Source organism: Pagrus major, chromosome 1, assembly GCF_040436345.1.
Source record: "Pagrus major chromosome 1, Pma_NU_1.0".
Lineage (NCBI taxonomy): Eukaryota > Metazoa > Chordata > Actinopteri > Spariformes > Sparidae > Pagrus > Pagrus major.
The window spans coordinates 17643004-17665416 of NC_133215.1; the positions used below are offsets into that span (position 1 = coordinate 17643004).

Sequence of the window (22413 nt, forward strand, 5' to 3'; positions counted from 1 at the left end):
TATATTCTATTTCCCTCCTAATCTCAATTTGGGTTCAGCGATGGGTTCAGACAGATGTTTAATCTGTTGTCACAACAATGCTCCTCAACAAGCCAGCTCGGCACAACGCACAATTAGTTTCACACACATGTTTATCTTGTACTTATGGGCTATTTTAGGATAATGGCGGTTGGGTTGTCTTGGTTCATGTCCATGGAAAAGCCACAGTCAGAGTAGCTGTGCTTAAACCAACAAACACGGAGGGATAATTGTGTAAAAGGATTAGAACGGCTGAGACGTTATTGTTGCGCCATGTGGGGAAATATGCAAGACTATCATGTCTGGCTGGATGCCGTCTTCTATCAATGCTAAACACACATTCAGATAAACTAACCTACCTGCTTGGAGACACACGGGTACAAAGACTTCCACTTTATTTGACCTCATTGTATTTTTTAATATGCCGTATCAGGGATGGTTGTAGCTCAGGTCGGGGAGCAGGTCCACCCTTAAAGGCATAATTTGTAGAACATAACCAAAATTCAAAGTAAGCTCAAAAACATAGGTGGCAGCATATCACCAGAGTAACTGACAACTGCTGCACCTAGCTATCCTTGGGTGTAGCTAGCTATTGTTAGCTAATTAGCTCATGGCTCAGTTAGCTGTGGAGCTAGTGACAAGAATCTGTCTGGACCAGGAACCAATAACCATAGGAGGCAAGGTGCAGCTCAACTGGATTTGGCCGCCTGTCGTGAGATTAAACACGACTGGACACCAAACTGGGACTGAACACAGCCTCCGAGACTGCTGGAGGTCAGTTTGACGACAGGGGATACGGTATGGTGGTGTTTTACAGTGGCTCTGACCAGGGCTATGACTGCGACAAGACATGGCAGGCTGAGTCGGGAGAGCTGTGAAGCGGGAGTGAAGCGACAGAGAGTGGGACATCAGCAGAGATGGAAAACAACATGTAGAGCTATTTCCACACCTTCCCTGGTGAACTGAGGATTTATTTCAACCAAACCAGAGGTGATTGTGGAAAGACAAACCAGTACTGTGTTGATGAGTTTTATTAAGTTCATGTCGAGTTCGAAAGAAATTTGTTTTATGTTGCGTTAACTGGGCAATTCAGCTTGACTTAGTTCAGTAAAAGACAGAAACTTGTCATCAGAAGGTGTTCTTTTGTATTTCTCTGTTAGCCGGGGCACTAAACTGCACATTTACGGAAGATCCGGGTATTTTCATACCGACCATAGTCAAGCGTTTTTTGCTTCAAAGTTACTGAGTTGGGGCTCCGCCTCCAACGCTGTGTCCAGATTTAATGTAACATCTTTGGACAGGACAGGCTGGGGCTAACTGGTTAGCATGCTAACTTCAGTAGACATCTCTGCCACACCATTCAAAGAGGTCTTTTGAAAGTCTAGCTGGATGTAGTATATAACATATTACATATATAATATATTATTATACTTGACTGCAGAGCCCTTCACACACACTAAAGGGTTAGATAGTACATCATAGGTTGAGGCTTAAGGCCACTGACCAGGCTGCTGTATTTGACGAGCTGGGCGTGGAACACGTTTTTTCGTCAAATGCTCTACCATTGGTTAATATTCAAGTCATCACTAATTAATACCTGCTTTTTAAATACAATTACATTAAAATGCCTAGCCTTGTCTCGTCTGCCTTTCTTTCAGATGACAGTAGTGATGAATTATTTCCTACATGACACACAGACACACCTGCCATGTGAAACCAGACACACCTCCCTCCAGCAGCAGAGGAGTGGAGCGTTTCCGACATACCAATCCCTTCATGAGATCCTATTTACCTTCTCAGCATCTCCCCGGGCTTCAGCGACTGACTGGGTGTGTGAGACAAGCAACAGCCTCTCAGTCCCATCACAACAAAGACGCCCAGCCACCTACACACCTCAGGGCCTCAATCCAGTTTCCATATACTTCATGGACGTATCACATCAGCCCGAAACTGACAGCAGGGAGTGAATGGAATCTGAGACGGGAGGAGGAGTTTTTTTTTTGGTAATGCTGCTGTTTGTGTGTTTTGGTGTGGCGCTGTGTGTTTATCCCTCTGTCTGTGTGAGTGTGTGTCTCATTGCAGCTGTGTAACCAGCCTCTGTGTTGACAGTGCCAGTCCAAACACAAACATCATTGGTTTTTAATAATGTGATTATCAGTCAACACACACACACACACACACACACACACACACACACACACACACACACATCGTAGATCTGATGGAGACAAACCCACAGCAGATTTGATTAATGTGGATAATTAATACATAGATGTAATAAACTGTTTGAAACGCTGCCTCTCTCTCTCTCTCTCTCTCTCTCTCTGTGTGTGTGTGTGTGTGTGTGTGTGTGTGTGTGTGTCTGCTGCTCTGTGTGAACTTGTGTCTGTGCATAAATGAATGTTTGCAAGATGGATGTGTGTGTATCTGTGTGTGTACAGTAGGACAAGCTCTGAGCAGCATGTGTCTCAGTAGCAGCTGTCCAGAGGCCAGGTGGCTGGACTGACCTAAGTCTCACACACACACTGACACACACACACTGACCCCCACACCTTCAGCTTTACTGCATGGCCATAAACCAAAGATAACACAAACAGCTCCTAAATCAACAGGCCAGATTGAGCTGCACCAACATCGCAGCCGTCAGACAGATTCACTTCTCATTAGCAGCTCAGCAGCCCTCCTAACCCGCCAAATCTTGCATCAGTGGCTATTTTATGTTCTCGGGCTTATGAGGACATGTGAATGAGGCTTTAAAATCTGACTTTGTAATGACTGCATACTTCAAGTTGTTTTTTTTAGGGACCAACATAGTTTGTGGTGTGCAGCGAAGCTTTGTTTTTCTCTTCAGTGTGAATAATTGGCAGAAGTCTTTATTTACATGTGGTCTTATTGCTGTGTGACATTTAATCTAATGTGGGCTGAGCCACTTCAATGGAATGACAAAGATCAAATGAAGAAAAACCTCCATTCATTCATTATTTGTACAATGAACAAAGACTACACAGTCTAAAATTAAAATGGGATGAATTTACTGCAGCTCAGCCACTCACTTGTCAGAATACCTGTGGTGTGAGTCATACAGGTGGTCTACATTTCATTTGTGTCACGCCTTCACCACAAAACATTGCTGTAGCACTCACCTGTGTAATATAATTAAAGTTGAAACAGACAACTTTTCAAATTGCTCCCACATGGCTAGTTTCCACATGCGTATGTGTCTGCCATCCGTAGATCCATAGATATACGGATAATACCCCGAGTGTCCAACGCAAGGAAATGCAAGTCTTTACGGATGGATAGAAACTACCTGTTAAGCCATGGGTGAAAGGCTAATTCTGTCTATTTTCATCACCCCATCGTGTATTTACTTCAGAATGACAAGTTAAAGCACAATCAAAATGTCTATTGTCAGTTTCAATAAAAATCACATATTTCTATCTGTTGGTGTGGTGTTGACAGAGCACTGTGGGTAAAGATAGTCTCTATTCTCCCCTTGAGAAAAATCTAAATCAAGTTCGTCAAGTTGCGCCTGTCATCCCTGACAGTGCTAATGTCATCTAACTTCCTGAGCTCTGAACATAATAGAGCTTTGTTTGTGTTGCCTGCAGGGTTTATGACATTTTCACTTCATAAGAACAACAGCGACCTGTCACAACTTCAAAACTGTGTCATGTTTACTTTGAATATGTGTCATTAAGATTTCAGCCTCACTGTAAATATAAGTACTCAGTTTATCATCAACCATCCAAATAGAAAAATAGATGTCATGCGGACAATAAGGGGCTCAGTAATGTGAACACACATCCTCTCCGCTGTATGGAGAGCTCTCAACTAGATATTTTGCCACCATTGAGACATAAAGGGTAACTCCATAAACTTTACACATTAAAGAAGTGTGTTTACAGGTGTTGGGAGTACTAATACATATGTGAAGTAGTATAAAGTGCCTCCAATGATGTCACTCAGTGTCTCAGCTGCATTGTGGGTAATGTAGGTTTTGAAAAGTAAGAAGAATGCGTGGAATAAAAAAGGTGATATCACTGGTTCTGCTGTAATGATTTTGATCATTTGCTTTTTAACTTTCCAGCTTTTCAAAATCTGGCACCTATATTACAGATAATGCAATTTTGCCAGGCTAACATCAAAATTGCTGGAGTTATCCTTTAATTCTTCTATTGCATATCACAAAGGTGGTTTTGCAACATATCAAATATTAGAATCATGTTTTTTTTAACTTATTATCTGTAACCTGTGGACACTTATTCATGTCATTTTATATTTCCATTTACCCAACATTGTCCTTGTTTTTCTCCATATTGCAAGTTCATGCCATGCTGGAGCAGGGAAGGTGGACCTAAATGTAAGAGACGGGAGTCAGGAAATGCAACGGATGAGGTTTAATCTGATCACAGCAGGAACTCAGAAACGCAGCAAATCACTCGACAATGACCAAACAAAAGACTGGACTTAAATACAAACTAAACTAACGAGGGGATGAGGTGCAGGTGGAGTGAGGTGGAGAAACACAGGTGAGGGAAATTAATGGAAAAGCACTAGAAACAGGGAAGGGGCTGATAGGCTGGAAAAAGCTGGAAAAACACTGGAAGGAGGGTAAGTACAGGAAATGCAGTACATGTGTGGAGGGAAAGCAGACTGGGAAAGAACTCAGGTAACGGGTAGGTGACAGGTGTGGAGGGACAATCAGGACACTGAAAAAGGGGCAAAATATGCCACAAAAAACATAAAACACACATACAATGAAACAAAGATGACAGGACCATTCACAACTGTATGGTAACTATTGTAGGTTTGCGATACCTGAAAGGGGATCCCTACTCAGTTGCTCTTCCTGATGTTCCATCATTTTTTCCCATCAGAAGGTTTTGTCTGTCTGTTTATTTGTTTGTTTGCCTTTTCCTTATTTGAATCAAGTGTCTAAGACTCAGAGGGAAAAGGGAGTCACATTTTGTACAAATGTGATTTTAGGCAACATCAATAAAGATCGACTGGCCTGCTCAGTCATTTAATTAACAGTGAATTACTCAAATCTGAAGAAAATATTTCTTGAAAAACCAGTCACTCAGTCTGTGCTGCCCTCAGCAAGATTTAAACAATCTTGAAGTTTGACATGGGCTTTAGGTGTAATCTGAGGCAATCACTTCAGGATAGGCTGTGTCCAAACAGGCTGTGTGCCCTGAAGCCTGGTTGTATTGCAGGAGATAAGGGTCACCCTCCATCCCCTCCCCTTTGCTTCCTTCCTTCTTTTCTATCTTCCCTCACTTCAGCTCTAATACACCACCACCAATGACCTGCCTCTGCCCTCCTCTTCCTCTTCCTCCTCCTCCTCTTCCTCCTCCTTCTACACCTTCACATGTCTGCTGTCATGCTCTTCTGTCTCCCCTCTGTTTGGTAACGTTCTCTTATCCACCACCCACAACAAAATTCAGATTTGTTGTGTGATAAAGTTTTCTTAAGCAGTCTATGCTGTCTGAGGAGACTGTTAGTGTGTGTGTGTGTTTGCGTGAGGGCTGAAAAGGGGGATGCGGGGGAGACACATCAGCATTACAATCACACACAGCTGTTTGCGTTCTGTCTTGGGAGCCAGAGAGGGATCAGGAGACAGAGAGAGACAGATTTATTATCTTCTTGCTTTATGTACATTTCTCCGACCTGATGAAGAATCACTAAAATATTTATGCATTGTAATTTGGCTGTTGTAAATCTAATGAGTGAAGGAATCTAGTACAAAACAACAAAAGTGTTTCACCACAAAAAGGTCTGCACAGTTTTTTTAAGACAAGCAACAAACAGGTCAAAAAACCAAGCAGGACATACAAGACTGAAGGGTTCAAAACCTCTGACGTTTAAGATTTACAATAACTACAAACCTTTCATGCTGATGTAATTCTTTATCTATACATATATTCCTAAAATAGTTCATACTCTTGTTTTGGCAAATGATATCCAAAGTTTAAAATGTATGCATGAGTCAGACAGTGACAGTTCTACACGTGTCAATCATTTGAGTAGCAACTGCATGAAGGCAAAATGCTGAGTGGTGCTGAAAAGCTGCTGTTGTTATTTTTAACTGTTAATGAAATACCCGCCACAGCAAATGTAAGCTATAATGAAACATGAGACATAAATGGTAACGTCATGTCATGTTTGTAGTTTGCCCACAGTCACAAATAACAAGCCACACGTCTGACCTCTTGTTGGCTCAATACAAAGACTGAAATAGTGATGCTAATTAAAAACAACTGAAGCCTGCATTAAATATACAGTATAGCATGTATTAATGTGGAAGAAGTGCTCACAACTTTTAAAATACCAATACCACAGAGTAAAAATACTCAGAAAAGTCATGCATTCAAAATTTTACTTGAGTAAAAGTAACCGAAAGTATCCGGTATTAAATGTACAAGTAAAAGTAAATTATACATATTCACATGTATAAATACTGAATACAGTGGATTGGCCTATTATCTGTTTTTATTTTTTTTAATCCAATTATCGTTAAACTAAATAAATTTTCAAAAATTGCACTTCTTTGGCTCTTATGCAGCATGTAATCTGCAAAGTAACTAAAAGTATCAAATACATTTAGTTGAGTAAAAGTACAATATATGCCTCCAAAATGTAATGAGGTGGAACTATAAAGTAGCAGAAAATGAAAATACTCATGGAAAGTACAAGTACAAGTTGTTAAGTAAATGTACTTAGTTACATTTCATCGCTGCATTACTTTAATGCTGCAGCTGGTAAAGGTGGAGCTTATGTCTCAGGTAAATGTAATGGAGTAAAAAGCACAATAATTGCCCCTTAATTGTAGTGGAGTAGAATTATAAGTACCAGGAAATGGTAAATAAATTAAATTACAAGTACTTCAGAAAAATGTAATTAAGTACATTACTTGAGTAAGTGTATTTAGTTACTTTTCACCATTGGTATATATTGTAAATGAGTAAAGGAGCTGACAGCAAAAAGAAGGAAGAGTTTCTGACAGTTTGATTAATTTGATTAGCTCTTAATGAATGAAGCTGATATTGCACCAGACGATAATTAAAACTGAAACCTCATTATATCCATAAAGAGGAGAAGGTGACTTAATTCGAGTTGTCCCATCCAGTGCAGCTCCTGTACGTGTGGAGGGCTCATCAACAAGTGTGCGTCCATCATCGGACAGGTGTTTTAATGCGTCTAAAGAAGCCTCACCTGCAAAAAAAAAAAAAAAAAAGCACAACACGTGTGTCTAGCATGCAGCACGTTGGTCTGTGTCCAGCAGTGGACATGTACGAATCAGACGGGTTTTCCCCATTTTGTCCTTCACCAAGAAGCTCTGTCGCCTTCCCGAGGCCACATAAATAAACATCAGGTGACCGGGACACTGCAGCGAGCAGAGAGTCCCGCTCTGAGGTCAAACTGTTGCTGTTTGACTGACGGCCGCTGCAAACCTGCTGCTACCTTCAGGGAAAACGCAGTGAGTGTGTGTGTGTGAGAGAGAAAGAGAGTGTGTGTGTTTATGTGTGTGTGAAAGAGTGAGAGAGAGTTGCCTGGACAGACGCAGTAGCAGACGTGCCCGCTCCCGTCTCTCTCTCTCTCTCTGCCTCTCTCTCTCTCTCTCTCTCTCTCTCTCTCTCTCTCTGTCTCTCTCCCCCTCACACACTCTCCGGGAGCAGCGCTTTGACGCACCACGCAGAGTTGGATTATAGTATTGCGCGCTGGTCTTTCACGGGGCTTTTTTTTCCCTCCCTCACATTGCCTACACCCCAGCCACTGACCGGCAATTGATAAATGATCGGGATCAATATCTCCTCACCACGGTGACCTCTGCTGAGCTTTCTTGGGGGGGAAAAAAACCGAGCGCTGCCGCTGCTCCCTCTCTGTCCGGACGCGTGTTGTGAATTAATAACCAAGACAGCCTCACCTGAAGTGTGTGTATGTGTGTGTGTGCACTAAAGTGTGTGTGAGAGTGTGTTCCTCTGGATCAGATCAAGGATCGAGGTGTTTCACTGGCTTGGTTCCGCACGTATACACACACAGACACAACACACACCGGGGGGATTTGGGCACCGCATGCCGGGGACATGTGGAAGTTTGCGCCGCTGTAGCGCAGCCAGAGAGCCGGTCCACCGCCTCGTCGACCTCCTCTCTCCCTGCCCAGGGGGACCAAATTCCCGGTTCACAGCCTCCACACATCGAAACCCCTCTGAAAGGACCCAAATGTAAATCCAGAGCGAGAAATCTCAGAAGCACACGTCTGAAAAGGGAGGACAGCGAGAAAGAGGACGGCATCCCGTGGCGTGCAGAGTTGTGCGAGCTCTTTCGGGGGATTTCAGGGCTTTTATTTCTTAACGCCCTTCTATTTTCTCAGTGTTTTGTGGGTCTCACATTGGCCCCCACTTGCCGCAGTGATGGTGGGAGCTCTGAGCCCCGTTGGCCCTGGCCGCTCCCCGGCGACTGCGCTGGGGCTGCTGGTGGCTGTTCTGGTCCTGGTCCTGTCCGGCGGAGCGGACGGCCAGCCCTGCCCGACCCAGTGCTCCTGCACCGGGACTACAGTGGACTGTCACGGCCAAGGGCTCCGCAGCGTGCCCCGGAACATACCCCGCAACGCGGAGAGACTGTAAGTACCGAGTGTGTGTGTGTGGGGGGGGGATCTCTAACAGCGCAGGTTTGCTTTAATCTGCGCACAGGATTTCTCAGAATATGATGTGTTTCTGTGTGCGTCAAGAACAAGTGTGCGCTTACCTTTTCCTAATGAAGGTACGGTGAGCCTGTTTAATAAAGCTGGAGAGGTTTGAAGAGTTTACTGCAATCTTATCGCACTTTCTCGTACGTGATATCCCCCCAAAAATAGGCTAAAAGATCACCATATATTGTTCTTATTTTATTTTTATTTTTTTTATAACACTCTTTGTGTATTCTGTCCTTTTAAACTGCACGCTGACAGCGCATTAGGAGGAGTTTTCTCCTTGGGGACACATCTTTAATAGCGCAGGGCTTTACATCTGAACTAACATGTCAGAAACTACCTCAGGACCTGTAAATGCAGCTGCATGCATCTGATGCGTCGTGTAAACTGTAGAAACTCTGTATTGCTCGTGTTTAATGTGAGGGGAACGTGACAAGTGATCGCGGAGCTGAAGTTCGGGGCACCGCTGTGGTTGTGTCGGTGGTTTCGCACTGTTGCATTAGCGCAGCCTCCGTAGACCACATCGGTCTGTCTGGAGACCAGCAAGTTAATCAAAAACGGATTTGGACAAGTGGGCTTCAAGTGAAACAGGCCGTGTTTTATTAGACAGAGACCCCTTGATGAAAATCTCAATTTCTGCACACCAAGTTTCAACAACAACAACAACAAAAAACATCACCTCCAGCAGACCTGTCCACCTGCTCTGTCCTTGTTTCATTAACACATCGTGTCTCCCACACTGACAGTCCTTTCTCCTCTGCTCAGGGATCTGAACGCAAACAACCTCACTAAAATCACCAAGGCGGATTTTGCAGGACTGAGACATCTGCGAGTGTTGTAAGTATTTATTTGTCTTTTCTTTCTTCCAGCAAAAGAGGGGGGAAAAAAACATATATTCTCACGCACAGTCCTGACAAGCAGCATCTTGCAATTCCAACAACTTTCAACACCAAAATACCAACAACACACACACACACCCACACACACACACACACACACACCCACACACACACACACACACAGATTTAACTGTTTCCAGTCGTGCTCCAGCATCAGGCTGCTCATCCAGCCCCCGGAGCTGCCGCATGCAGCACTGCGTCTCCGGCTTCGTTCAGTCCGCATGTGTCTGAACACAGCAGCAGTGGCACCTGTTAATGCTGTCGTGTTAATCTGCCAGTGGAAGTGTCAGGAGGGGCTTATTTTAACCACCGGGCGACGGGGGAAAGAGATAGCGGTCATTAGGTGTAACCACGGAGGGGAGGAATGCAGCTGGAAGGGAGGGAGGAAAGAAAGAGTCGTGTGAGAACAGGTTTCTTACCTGAGATGGATCCAGGTTAACAGCGGGACAGGGATAGCCTGCTCTGATTGTGTGTGTGTGTGTGTGTGTGTTTGTGTGTGTGTGTGTGTGCGCGCGCGTGCGTGTTATAGAGCTGCTAAAAGTGAATGGCGAGGAATACACATTGTTGAAATTCCTCCAGAGATTATGTCCTTAATTGTGTGTGCCTGTGTGTGTGTGCTCCAGTCTTCATCCCGAGCTGTTTCCTGTGTTCATGTCATTAGTCAATCGAAAACCAATTCATTGGCAAGTTCTCTTGATATTTAACTCGTCGTTTGAGTCATTTTGGGAGCAAAAGTGCCCCCAGATTTTGGGTTCTGGCTGCTCAGGTGTAAATCTTTGGGTTCTGGCCTGGTATCTGTCAAAACAAGAGTTTTTTCGGTCCTGTTTTTGACATTTTTAAACAATAATGCTGTATTGAGTAGTCGATCCAAAGACAATTAATCAACAACTATTTAGGTAATGATCAATTTAACTCATTTATGGAGCAAAATTGTCCCAAAATTCTTGGTTCCAGCTTCTCAGATGTGACGATATGCTACTTTTTTTGGTCATATTTGATGAAATATCAGCAAAAACATCAAGAATTGGTTGGTTTCAGCTTCTTGAATGTGAGAATTTGCTGCTTTTATTTGTCATTTATGACAGTAAATGAAGAGTCTTTGGGCTTTGGACTGTTTGTTGGACAAAAAAAGCAATTTTAAGATGTCACTTTGGACTTATGAGCATTTTTGGCATCTCAAGGGCTAAACAATTCATCAGTTGATTTTTTCTGGCTTACAAAAAGATGATGACCTGAATGCAAGCCTGACATCAGTTTAAGAAACAAAAGCTTGGATAACATGAGCTATGGTCCAAAAATCAAAATGCAGGCAACGGAAAGCCAGGCAACAATACTGAAGAATCGAGCTAGGGAAAATCCAAAAGACTAAACAGGAATACAAAAACCCAAAAAAGTACAAACAAGGAAGAAACCCAGGGAACTGCAAAAAAAAAAATAAATAAATAAATACGAGGAAATGAGGAGCAAACACAGAGTCACAAGAACAAAACAGGACCGGAGAACAGAGAACGCAGGAGACGCAGGATTGATGTGGGGAAACAGATGAACTGACAAAGACTAAGGGGAAAACACAGAAAAAGGGTGGGAAAGAGACAAAGACAGGAATTGGAAAGTCGTAACAAGACACATGAGGATGAATGCTACAAAATAAAACAGGAAACGTCTAAACTGAAAACCAAAACCATGATGTAATTGTGAGTTACCTCCATCAAGGAGGCTACCGGTGTCCGTTTGTTGGTTGGTTTGTTGGTTTGTCAGCAGGAATACAGAAAAACTACTGAACAGATTTCCATGAAACTTGGATGGAGGATGGGTCTCTCATCCCAGAATAGACCACATTAACTCTTGGTGCGGATCTGGATAAAGGGACAGATCCAGGAATTTGTTCTTACTGTCTTTAACATTGCGAGATAGCAAAACATTTTCATTAATTCCTCGGGGAATAATGCACGGATCTTGACGAAAAAATCAGGCGTATTCGGGTGACTGGTAAATATAGGTTTAAAATGCAGATACAGGGCTCTCAAGTGATATTGGATTAGGCTTAATTGAATTAAACCAGAGGTAAATGTCAACTAAGTGCTGTTGTAGTCGCTGTAGTCATAATTTTACAGTACAAGCCACTATATCTGCTCATCATGTGTGTCCACCATACAGCCTAGAAAACTGTATGTGTGTGTGTTTGCGTGTGTGGATGCTTGGCTTGGTCAGCAGAGTGCTCCTCGGGGAGTTGCGCTAGTGTAAGTGAATGAGTAGTCACAGCTATGTGGTTAGATAGAGAGTAAATTGGATGATAGATGAGTCGCTGTCCGTCTGATGGGCCAGTTTTAAAGTCAATTCTGGGTCTCTATCGACCCGCTGCTGATTGTCTTCTCTCTCTCTCTCTTTTGCTGTTTCAACAGTCTATCACTTTCCATCTCCACCAATCTGTTTTTCTTCTTCTTTCTTTTCCACACCCACTGCCACCTATCTTCTCCATCTCTCCCTCCCTCTGCTCTCTCCAATGTCAATCTCTTTGCCCTGTCTCGCTCTCCTTCACCTCCTCTTCTTCCTCTCTCTCTTATCTCTGGCCCCATCCAGCCATTTCTCCTTTTTATTCGGCCTCTCACGGTGTCATCGCACAAATCGCTCTGTCAGCTCTCTGACAGAGACTCTCTGTGTCTCTCTATCACTCTCTTTTTTTCTCTGTCCAATCTCTTATTGTCTCACTCTCTCCTGGTGTTTCTCCTTCAGGCAGCTAATGGAGAATAAAATCAGCACCATCGAGAGAGGAGCCTTCCAGGACCTGAAGGAGCTGGAGAGACTGTGAGTAACATTTTGTAATCGAAGCGGCCGCCATTTTATGCCTTAACCCTTTTTCTGTACACAAACGTAAGCATACCGAGCAGATACTCTCTTTTCATACATGTGGTGACACAGATACAGATGAAAGGATAAGTGCGACTGTATGTGTGGGGCCACCGGAACATTATCGTCTGTCTAAGCTCATTGCATGTCACACCGTGTGAGATGTGTTTGATAAAATCTTGGTCACAATCTGACGGATTCCAGATTTTGCCGCGAATACCTGGCGATGGTAGCGATGTAGAGACGTCATCAGCTTGTGTCAATGATCTGTTTCTCACTCCCAACGCATCAAACAGGGCAGTTTGTTCAGTGGCTCAAACCTTCAAATGATGATGCTGTATCTACCCCTCTAGGTGCCCTCTAGCGTTGTAGTTTAAAGAACGAGACAAGTCCATGCAGGAGGTCAGGATGTCTTTTTTCATCAAAATGACCCATGTTTAACCAAAAGTCAAAGTTGACTTAGGTCACTTGACTTCGTGACCAAACTTAAGTACTTATTTTAACCCGAACCATGTTGTTTTTTAATGTGTTACACAACGTTAAAGTTACGTGTCCACAGGATCCATCATTTTCATGCCTCCCATTCATCGTCTATGTATGCAATGCATTCTGGCAGCGTTGTGTTTTGAGAGAGTTGCCCGCTCCTCATTTGCAAGTTGAAGTCTGGCTACTTTATGCACCTTTGGGAATTCCTGACAAACTGTAAAAGCTAAACATTGTCGAGTTAAAAAAAAGACAGATTGTGCAACTGTACGGCTTATTTCTTGCCTAAAATGTCTACAGAAACACATTTCGCAGAGCTGTTTTTGTAACATAAGAGGAGGTTTTCAAATGAGCAACATGTTGGTCTGTTTTGGAATCCCAGAGCAGCGGCGTTCGTCCAATCAGGTGCTGCCAGAGAGTGTTTGCGTGGTTGTCGGAGGCTGTAGCCTGTTTTAGTCAAGCATGCAAAGCTGGGAAGCATTGCGTGGCCCCGCGTCAAACAGCGACCCTGTGGACACGTACCATAACAGTCCAAAACTCATAATACAGTATGTGAAAAAGCTTTATGTTTCTAACTGGGCAGTGCATATTTATTATGGCTAACTTGACTGTGGAGCTCTGCATATGCAAAACTGACACTATAGAGAGGTAGCTGCAGCGTCATAGTTTGAACTTAATGCCACTGACCAAAGCTGCTTACAATTTCATATCAGCCAGTGTATTTTGACCAGTATTTTGATGCAGGATGTCTTTGACCAAAGATTTCAATGCATTTCTTTTATTTAAAAAGAAATATTTTGTACAGCTCAACAAACGCGCAGCAAATTGAAAATAAACGTCTCTTAAAAGAGTCCAATTAGGTTGCGACCTGGTGACTTTGAAGGCCATGACATCAGATTTAAACCATGTTTAAGCTCATCAAACTATTCTGAAACCCCCCTCCACCCCTCCATCTGGATGTCTTCACAACCTGATCGTCATGACATGTGGCTGCCAACATCTCAGTCCAAGAGGAAAATTTTGAAAATGAGTCACAGGGCAGCAACTGAGGAGCAGCCAAAGGTTGTTATGGCACTGGCCTGGAATCACTGGTATTCAGCATCCAACCCTGAGGCAGTTATGGCATAATTAAGTCCTGGTTAGTGTGTGAGAGGGCAAGACAGAAGGGGGATGTGGACCCCTGACTGCTGATGTGTCCATTGTGTCGACTGTCAACTTTGTTCGACGTGCGAGCTGTCCGTATATAATATGTGTGTGTGTTTGTGTGTTATGTGGCCTGACCGTCAGCCAATGACACGCTGGAATTCAGCAGACTGTGACAGAGTCTGAGCAGGCTTAGACGCAAGCTTTTAATTAAAGACACATAAAAATCCTCGCTGCTTACACACACATTTACAAAAACACAGACATACCTGTAGACACACACAGACGTACATATGGCGCAAAATAAAATGAAGGTGTGTTAATCTTCTTGATAGCTGTTTTGGATAAATTCTTCAGGAGTCATTGGGATGAAAAGGATGAAATATCGTGATTCCCCGGCTGCTCTTGTCTCGGGTGTGTCGTGCCTGCTCTTCCTCCGCTCTCTGCTGCACTACGGCTGCTCTCTGTTGACAGAGAGAGGAGCTCTGTGGACCACTATAGGGAGTCTGAAAGTGTTTCTCATGCAACAAACGCTGGGTTCTGTCCGGGTAAGCAGATCTGGGAATTCCTGCTCAGACTGCAGCTCAGACTCTCTCAAAGACGGCAATATGTAACACTGCACGGCCTGACTTTAACTGTAAACTTTGATAGCAATTACCAAAGACAGTCTCTCATGCATACACGTGAGCAAAACAGGCTTCAACACACATTTGCACATGCAATATTAGTCTCGTCTGTGATCAGCAATAGTTGATGAAGTCAACTGTTTGTTTTGTCTCTCTTTCTCGTCTCTGGCGGCAACAAACACCTTTGACAGCGGCTCACTTTCTGACACAACATGGCTGTTTTCTGTTGTCCTCGCGAGGGTTTTCTCAACTGTAATTCAGCGTCTCTGGCGTGGCATGTTCACAAACACAAAGATGGAGTCAGTCATCAATGCCCCCCCGCGGCCACCGGACAAAGGCGCGTCTCCGGAGCCTGGAGTCTGGGGGCTCATTTCAAAGGCCTCCGTCCGATGGGGGGCTGGAGGGGGCCTGCTGGGCACCACTGCCCAGAGGAGAGGGCCCTAAGCTGGGCTGACGGATCCACAGTGACTGCCCCCCGCCGTGGTGGAAAACGGTTCCCCTTCTCATCCCCTTCTTTTTGCGACAGGCCCTGCAGGGATGGGCAGGGTGGGGTCAGGTGTGGGGCAGTAGCTGGGGGGTATGGAGGAGGGGTGGAGGTGTGGAGGAGATAGGCATGTCACAACACACACGTGCACGTGCACAGACACATGCATAGGAATGGACACACTCATGCATGCGCATTAACTTACACAAGGCTGCTCCGTCAGTACTGGTTTTATCTTGATTTCAGCCCCTCCTCACACACACCCACACCTTTTTTTCATTCAGTCCTCGTGTTTTTTCCTCCATACCCACCCATCTCGTTCTCTCTCCCTCTATTGTATTGCATATAGTGTCATACATTCTTCACTTTCTCTCTGTGAATGAAGAAAAGGAAAGAGAGGAGATCCTGATCCTCTCATTCGACTGGTTTACAGCCACTATCCAATTCAAAGTGTGAGATTGAAGCTGATAACAGCCACAGATATGCAGAGAGGAACAAAACAGTAATTACAGCCATTGAGACAATAATTTCAGAGAGAAGCAGTGATATAAAGCCTCAGATAATTAGCCTGTAATTGAGTGATCACATTTTCAAAGATAATTTTAACAGAGATGAGTAATTGTAAAACTGATTACAGGTGGTAAGATATGTCTATCAGTAGTGATTACAAATTAGATAATGAAACCTCAAACTAAGCGATCATGCTGCTGAAGATAACTCTAACAGTGATTGCACAAAGCTGAATATGGATTTCAAAGAAAAGCACTGGATTAGGGCTAAATGATTGGCTCTAAAGCCGGTGAGTGATAACGTTGTTCTTGCTGATCATTTCAGGGCAAAGCCTCAAATGTTTTCTTTTTTTTATTGAGCAGCAGAGCTCGAAATTATCTGCACTGTGAAGACACACAAACAGCCATTTCCACTACAGCAGTCGCGTTTGGAAAGTAATTTGTGATAGATTTCCCCATGTCTCTGCCGGGCTGTGCTGCGCTCTGCGGCCGCCGACACTTGTTATATTTGTTGGTAAACAGCAGTTGGAAGTAAAAATGCTCAAAGTTGAGGGCATGTGACACTTTTGGTGAGAGCGAAGGAATTCCCAGCTCAGTGGAGAAGATTTTGTTTTGATTTCTGCTTTGCTCTGTTTTTAGGGTTGATATGAAATTTGTTATTAATTTTTAACAGTTTAGTGTGTAAATCTTTGGTGGATGATGGTTCACTTCAAATGGACTAACTGTCGGAGTAGATACACACAGTGTTGTAAAAAAGTACCCAAAAGTCATACTAAGTAAAAGTAAAGATATCCTGTTAAAATATTACTGTGGTGGAAGTGAAAGTCACCCATAGGAAAAGTACTTGAGCAAAGTCTTAAAGTATCTGGCATGAAATGTACTTAAGTATTGTAAGTACAAGTAAAAGTAAATTGATTATCAGAATCAGTGTTTTTTTTGTTGGTTTTTTTGTTTATTTGATTGTGGATACAAATAATTAAAAAATGAACTGCGTTAACTCTGATGCAGCATGCAGTCTGCAAAGTAACTAGTAATTATAGTTTTCAATTAAGTGTAGTGGAGTAAAAAGTACAATATTTGCCTCCAAAATGTTGCTGAGTGGAAGTGTAAAGTAGCAGAAAATTGAAATACTCGAGTAAAGTACAAGTACCTCAAAGTTACACTTAAGTACATTGCTTGAGTTAATGTACTTAGTTACAATTCATCAATGGATACACTCACATGAACACACACAGTTTCAAGTGGTTTCAGATTAAAGGAAGTTTCTCAGGGTCGCAGAAATGTCCACACAAGGTTTTGGTTATAACTATGGTAACAGCAATGAGTGTGTGTGTGTTTATGTGTGTGTGTGTGTGTGTGTGTGTGTGTGTGTGTGTGTGTGTGTGTGTGTGTGTGTGTGTGTGTGTGTGTGTGTGTGTATGTGTGTGTGTATGTGTGTGTATATGTGACAGGCTGTTAGTGTAAAAAGTGTATTATGGCAGCAGTGGCATCGGTGGAGTAATAATTGGTTTCTGAGGTGGTTTGTTATTTCCTTCCCAGCCCGAGTGAGAGAGCCTGTAGTGCTACACATCTACAAGCCTCTGAGGTGTTAGGACTGTGTGTGTGTTTCTGTCTTTTGTGTGTGTGTGTGTGTGTGTGTATGCATGTATGTATGAAGATTTGGCACACTGCATGTGTTTGTGGGAATGTGTGTGTGTATTTACTGTGTGGTTTGTGGGCCTCCAGCATCTGTTTATGACTGCAGGGATTATCACCACGCCGCAGTGTGACATTAGCTTGTTGGAGCGACTCTCACACGTCCGACCACTGACTACTACATTCATTTCCAGCCAGACTTTGACTAATGAAACACGACTGTGGAAGTACTCTGAGGGTGTTTATGTGCATGCACACACACACACACACACACACACACACACACACACACACACACACACAAAGAGACTTTCCTTCAGGTCCAGAAACAAACCACTAAACCACTACAGACGACTAGATTATTTGAGTCAGAAGCAGTCAGTGCTTTCAGTCAGTGCTTCTAGGTGTATGAACAAATCTTTTAACACGATCTTCAAGCTGTCCTGACTGTATTGAATCACCATCGTCACTGACTGAATTAGCAGCCTTGAGCAGTGGATTTCCTCTCCCTGGTGATCGAGTGCAGCTCAACATTCATAAACATTATTTTACAGCCACAGAAATGATCATTATTTGATAACTCGGTGGCTGATGAGCTGCTCTCACATAAGTTAATTTTTAAACTGAATTGAAAGTAACATTAGTAATACCGAACTGAAGACAGTCAATAAACCAGCAGTTTACGTCACAACAGTATGAGCGGTGACATATTTACTTACTGATGTACCAACTAGGCTTGGGCCGATATTAGATTACCAAATATTGCAATATTTTCCATCATAAGCAATATTTTTCAATATCGAACAGCTGTGTGACTCTTCACTGCTCTGACTGTACTTAAATTTTTAATTTTTAATTATTACAGTGTTATTTATCACTTGGCTGGCTCTCTTGAGTTTAGAGGGAAGGGAACCAGTGACAGACTTGCTGCACCAGGTTATTCTGTTATGTTTCTGTTAAGTCATTCTTTGCACTCAAGTTCCATCTTAAAAGTTCTTGTTTAATATTATTTTACCACTTAAAAGTGTTGTATGTGTTGCTGCAAAGGGAGCAGTAAAGATGTAGCATATCAACCTCTCAGTTCTTCATTTATTCATACAATTCATACTACTAATCAACATAAAATACCAATAAATTAAATGATATTATCATCTATTGTGATATTTGGACGGAACAATATCGTGCTATAAAATTATGGATATCGCCCACGCCTAGTGCCTATATTGAAATACATATGTATAGTGCTTAGCTTAAAAAAAATGAAAGGATAAAATACATTGATATTGGCTACAGCTGTGCACTGAACAAAACTAATCCGAATCAGCTTCAAGTGATTTGCCATTTCCACCAATTAACAACCAACAAGATTAAAATAACATTGTAAACTGATAAAGGTGATAAAGGGAATATAGAATGCCTATAATATAGTGACACCATCAGTGTTTAGATTGGTTCACTATAAACATCGCTTTCACTGACTGGCTGACTAGTGATGCGTACAGGCTGGCAGCCTGGCACCATTTCTATCTGCTTTCATGTCTCCATTATAGACTAAATGAAGGAATGAACTGACATTTGTCGGTTGTTGTTGATAGTTGCTAGTGATTTGGTTGTCTTTGCGACAGTAGCAGGGAACGTTCTATTTCCACTTTAAATTGGGACACTCAACAATGATACCAGCTTTTTTATTTTTAGTTCAGCATTTTGCTGTGTCTTGCCTTCTTCAGGATGTTTGGTAGGGAGACTTGAAACGATTAGTCAGTTGACAGAAAATTAATCCACAAGAATTTTAAGGTTTGTAAGTAATTTACCAAGAAAAAATATCAAACATTTTCTGGTTCCAGCTTGGAAATATGAGATTGTGCAGCTTTTTTCTTTTTTTAACATATCAATGTCAGTTGAATATATTTGGGATTTTCACTGTCAGGCATAACAGGTAATTTGAAGACGTCACGCTGGGTGATTTGTTTCTTCATTTTCTGACATTTTACAGATCAAACAATCAATCATACAAATAATCAACAGATTAATCAAAGTCTAGTGGCCGAATGAGTGATTTCATCAGACTTGTAGCTTCTTGAGCTGTTTTATTGGCTGAGGTAGTTTGTAACATGCATGCTGTTTTGCAGTCCCTCATGTTTGTACCCAGTTTACTCTGCGTCCTTTGTGATGCATTTACAACATTAAAGCGGGAAAACGATGCAGAGTGCATGAAGAGACTCATTCATAAAATCCATGAATCATCCAGCTTTCTCCTGTTACATTTATGACATAAACTGCGCAAGATGTAACATTTAAGCTGATAACATGATAATAATAATATAAAATCACAGTTACTCACATTAAGAACAAATTAATTAAGTGCATTTAACCACCTGAGAGGAAGCAGACTGGTTTTGATCCTGTACTTCATTCTCTCCGTCTCCTAGTCTGACAGCATTGCATCTATTTTAAGAGGATGAGCTCATACCCCCTCTCTGTCCTCCTCCCTCCTCCCCACCTCCAGCACCAGTCCGTGCACTCACCCAGGGGAGGTCTAGCCCACTAACGGGTGCTCATGGCTGGGCAGGACCTGCAGGAGGAGTGGGCCCCTTGGTGGGACCACGTGGGGCTCTTAGCCGCCAGAGCCCGGCGTTAACGGAAGAGGAGTGAATAATTTAGAAACATCATTTCTGCGGGATGTTAAATATTTAAGCGGCCCTCTGATGTAACTGTGGAGTGTGAGTGTGCGTGCATGTGCGCCGGCGCGTTCATATATTTGTGCACTTGTGGGGTGGAAGATGGACACAGAGGGGATGACGTTATTTAAGTCAAGGCGGGTTATAGTGAAGCGAAAAGAGGTGAAAGACGAGGGTTAAGAGGAAGAAGTCATTCAGAGACTTGCAGAGAGAGTTTTGAATGGAGTCGGTGACATGTTTGGAGTGTTTGAGTAAAGTTTGTGACTTTTCTGGGATAAATATGCGTTTGTGTGTGTGAATCATGCAAACTGTGAATTGTTAGTCAGGACTTCTGCACTTTTCTTACTAGTTTAAAAGTCACTCTTTCTTCATTCGGCCTCCTTCTCTTCATTCTCCTCCAGTAGCAGCCAGCACAGCATCCGTCTCTGGGCCTGTCAATGTGTGTGTGTATGTGTGTGTGTGTGTGTGTGTGTGTGTGTGTGTGTCAGGGTTAAACTGTTTCAGCAGCCTGTCTCTCATTGTGTCACTCAGTTGCCTCGCTCTCCTCTGACTCACATCGAGGCACACACACACACACACACACACTAACACACACAGGAACACAAACCTCTTCACTCCACTCAACCAGGGTTAAATGATCGCACCCAGATTATTAAACTCACCCGAGTTCTCTCAACTCCTCTGTTTGTGTGTGTGTGTGTGCGTGTGTGTGTGTTTGTGTGTGTGTGTGTGTGTGTGTGTGTGTGTGTGTGTGTGTGTGTGTGTGTGATGACGGGTTGTTGTGAGTTCTTCCCCTGTGAGGGCCTTGTTTACTCAGTGGGGTCCTTTTCACACATTCGGTAGTCCGGCCAGACTGCCTGTTTGTTTTTCCCACATCATCTCCTCTCCTCCGCCTTTGTGGCAAAAAAAAGTGCCCCCCTCCTCCCCCTGACTTCCCTTCATCCGAACCCCTTCTCTCATCTTCCTCCCCCTGCCTTCCCTTCGTCCTTCTCGAGTTCACTGTTTGTCTGGCAGCCATGTTGTACCCCTTAAATCAGGGGTAACCCGGAGTGTGTTTTTGAACATGTGTGTGTTTTGTGTCTCCATCAATCTTCTCATTCTCTCATGCTTCCTTTCAACTGCACTGAATTGCATTACAATCAAAATACCATAACATAATTTGATATGAAGATCAGGAAACACAAATCTCACTTTAAAATAGCTAATTATACACACATGTAACCGCCTCAGCCACACTGTCTGGAAGGGGCTAGGTAGAGCTTATTCCCTAATTTATGCCGTGTTTTTCCAGGCGCCTGAATCGGAATAATCTGGCCGTCTTCCCCGAGCTGCTTTTCCTGGGAACGACGAAGCTCTACAGACTGTAAGTCCTGTTTTGATTTCTCTTTTTCTATCCATCACTCAATGATTCCGCATTGTAAACCGAAACGTGTTTGTTTTCTCATGTGTTCGGTTTAACGAGAGCAAAGCAGTGAAGGCCCGAGATGTGTGTCCGTGTGTGTCGCCACAAGCTTGTATAGGTCGTCGACTATGACTTGAAATGACATGGTGAAATATGTTGCAGACGTTGGAGAGTAGAGAAAGAAATGATGCAGCTGTGCTGTTTCACTGAGATGAGGGAGTGAGAGGAGTGAGAGAACAGATTTTATGTGGCCCTCTCCATACAAGCCAGTTCAGTAGCTAATGGAGATTAGCACTCCAACAGCTGCTGCCCACTGGGAGAGAGAGAGAGTGAGTGTGTGTGTGTGTGTGTGTGTGTGTGTGTGTGTGTGTGTGTGTGTGTGTGTGTGTGTGTGTGTGTGTGTGTGTGTGTGTGTGTGTGTGAGGATGGAGAAGAGAGACCAAAGGGAGGTATAAGCAGTGAAACATAGGAACAGGTTTCTCTTCTGAGGTTACATTTTGTGTTTCACAGTTTCAGTCACAGAACATAAACGTCCCAAACCAGCGAGCTGCTGTGTTTGTTGTCGTCGGGCACCTTCCACCTTCCGGCCTTCACTCACAAGCCCGATCGTCTGTACTGTAAACCGAGCTGTGGATTTCCAGGACTGTAGGGCTGGGCTGCGACGCTGCTGAAACTGTGGGAACTAACTTCCCGTCATGGTCGTTCGTGGTCCCAGGGAATAATTATGGTTGCGTGTATTTATATGTGCGGCTGAATATATTTATCTAAGACAATATTGAAACGCTCAGATGATTCAGAGAGTGTGTGAAAGTTGTTTATGTTCTGCGGCCGCTACGGCGGTTGGCTGGGCTTGACCTGTCGTGTCTAAGGGTGTGTGTCTGCATGTGCGTCTGTGTTTCTGCCACTGTGTGTGTGTGTGTGTGTGTGTGTGTAAGAGAGAGAGTTTCTCAAGGCCAAGAGTTGGCATTCTGCTCAGCGTGTGGGCCGAGGTAAA

General features: G+C 43.3%; 1 protein-coding gene across 2 annotated transcripts in view; it reads left to right on the top strand.

Moving 5' to 3' along the window:
* Nucleotides 1–8435: 8435 nt before the first annotated feature.
* slit2 (slit homolog 2 (Drosophila)) overlaps nt 8436–22413 on the top strand; it is a 91960-nt gene continuing 77982 nt past the window's right edge. For both annotated transcript variants that reach the window (XM_073476954.1, XM_073476945.1), the window contains exons 1-4: nt 8436–8644; nt 9479–9550; nt 12346–12417; nt 21309–21380. In XM_073476954.1, coding sequence (XP_073333055.1) covers nt 8436–8644; nt 9479–9550; nt 12346–12417; nt 21309–21380 — 425 coding nt within the window. The remainder of the gene's footprint in view (nt 8645–9478; nt 9551–12345; nt 12418–21308; nt 21381–22413) is intronic.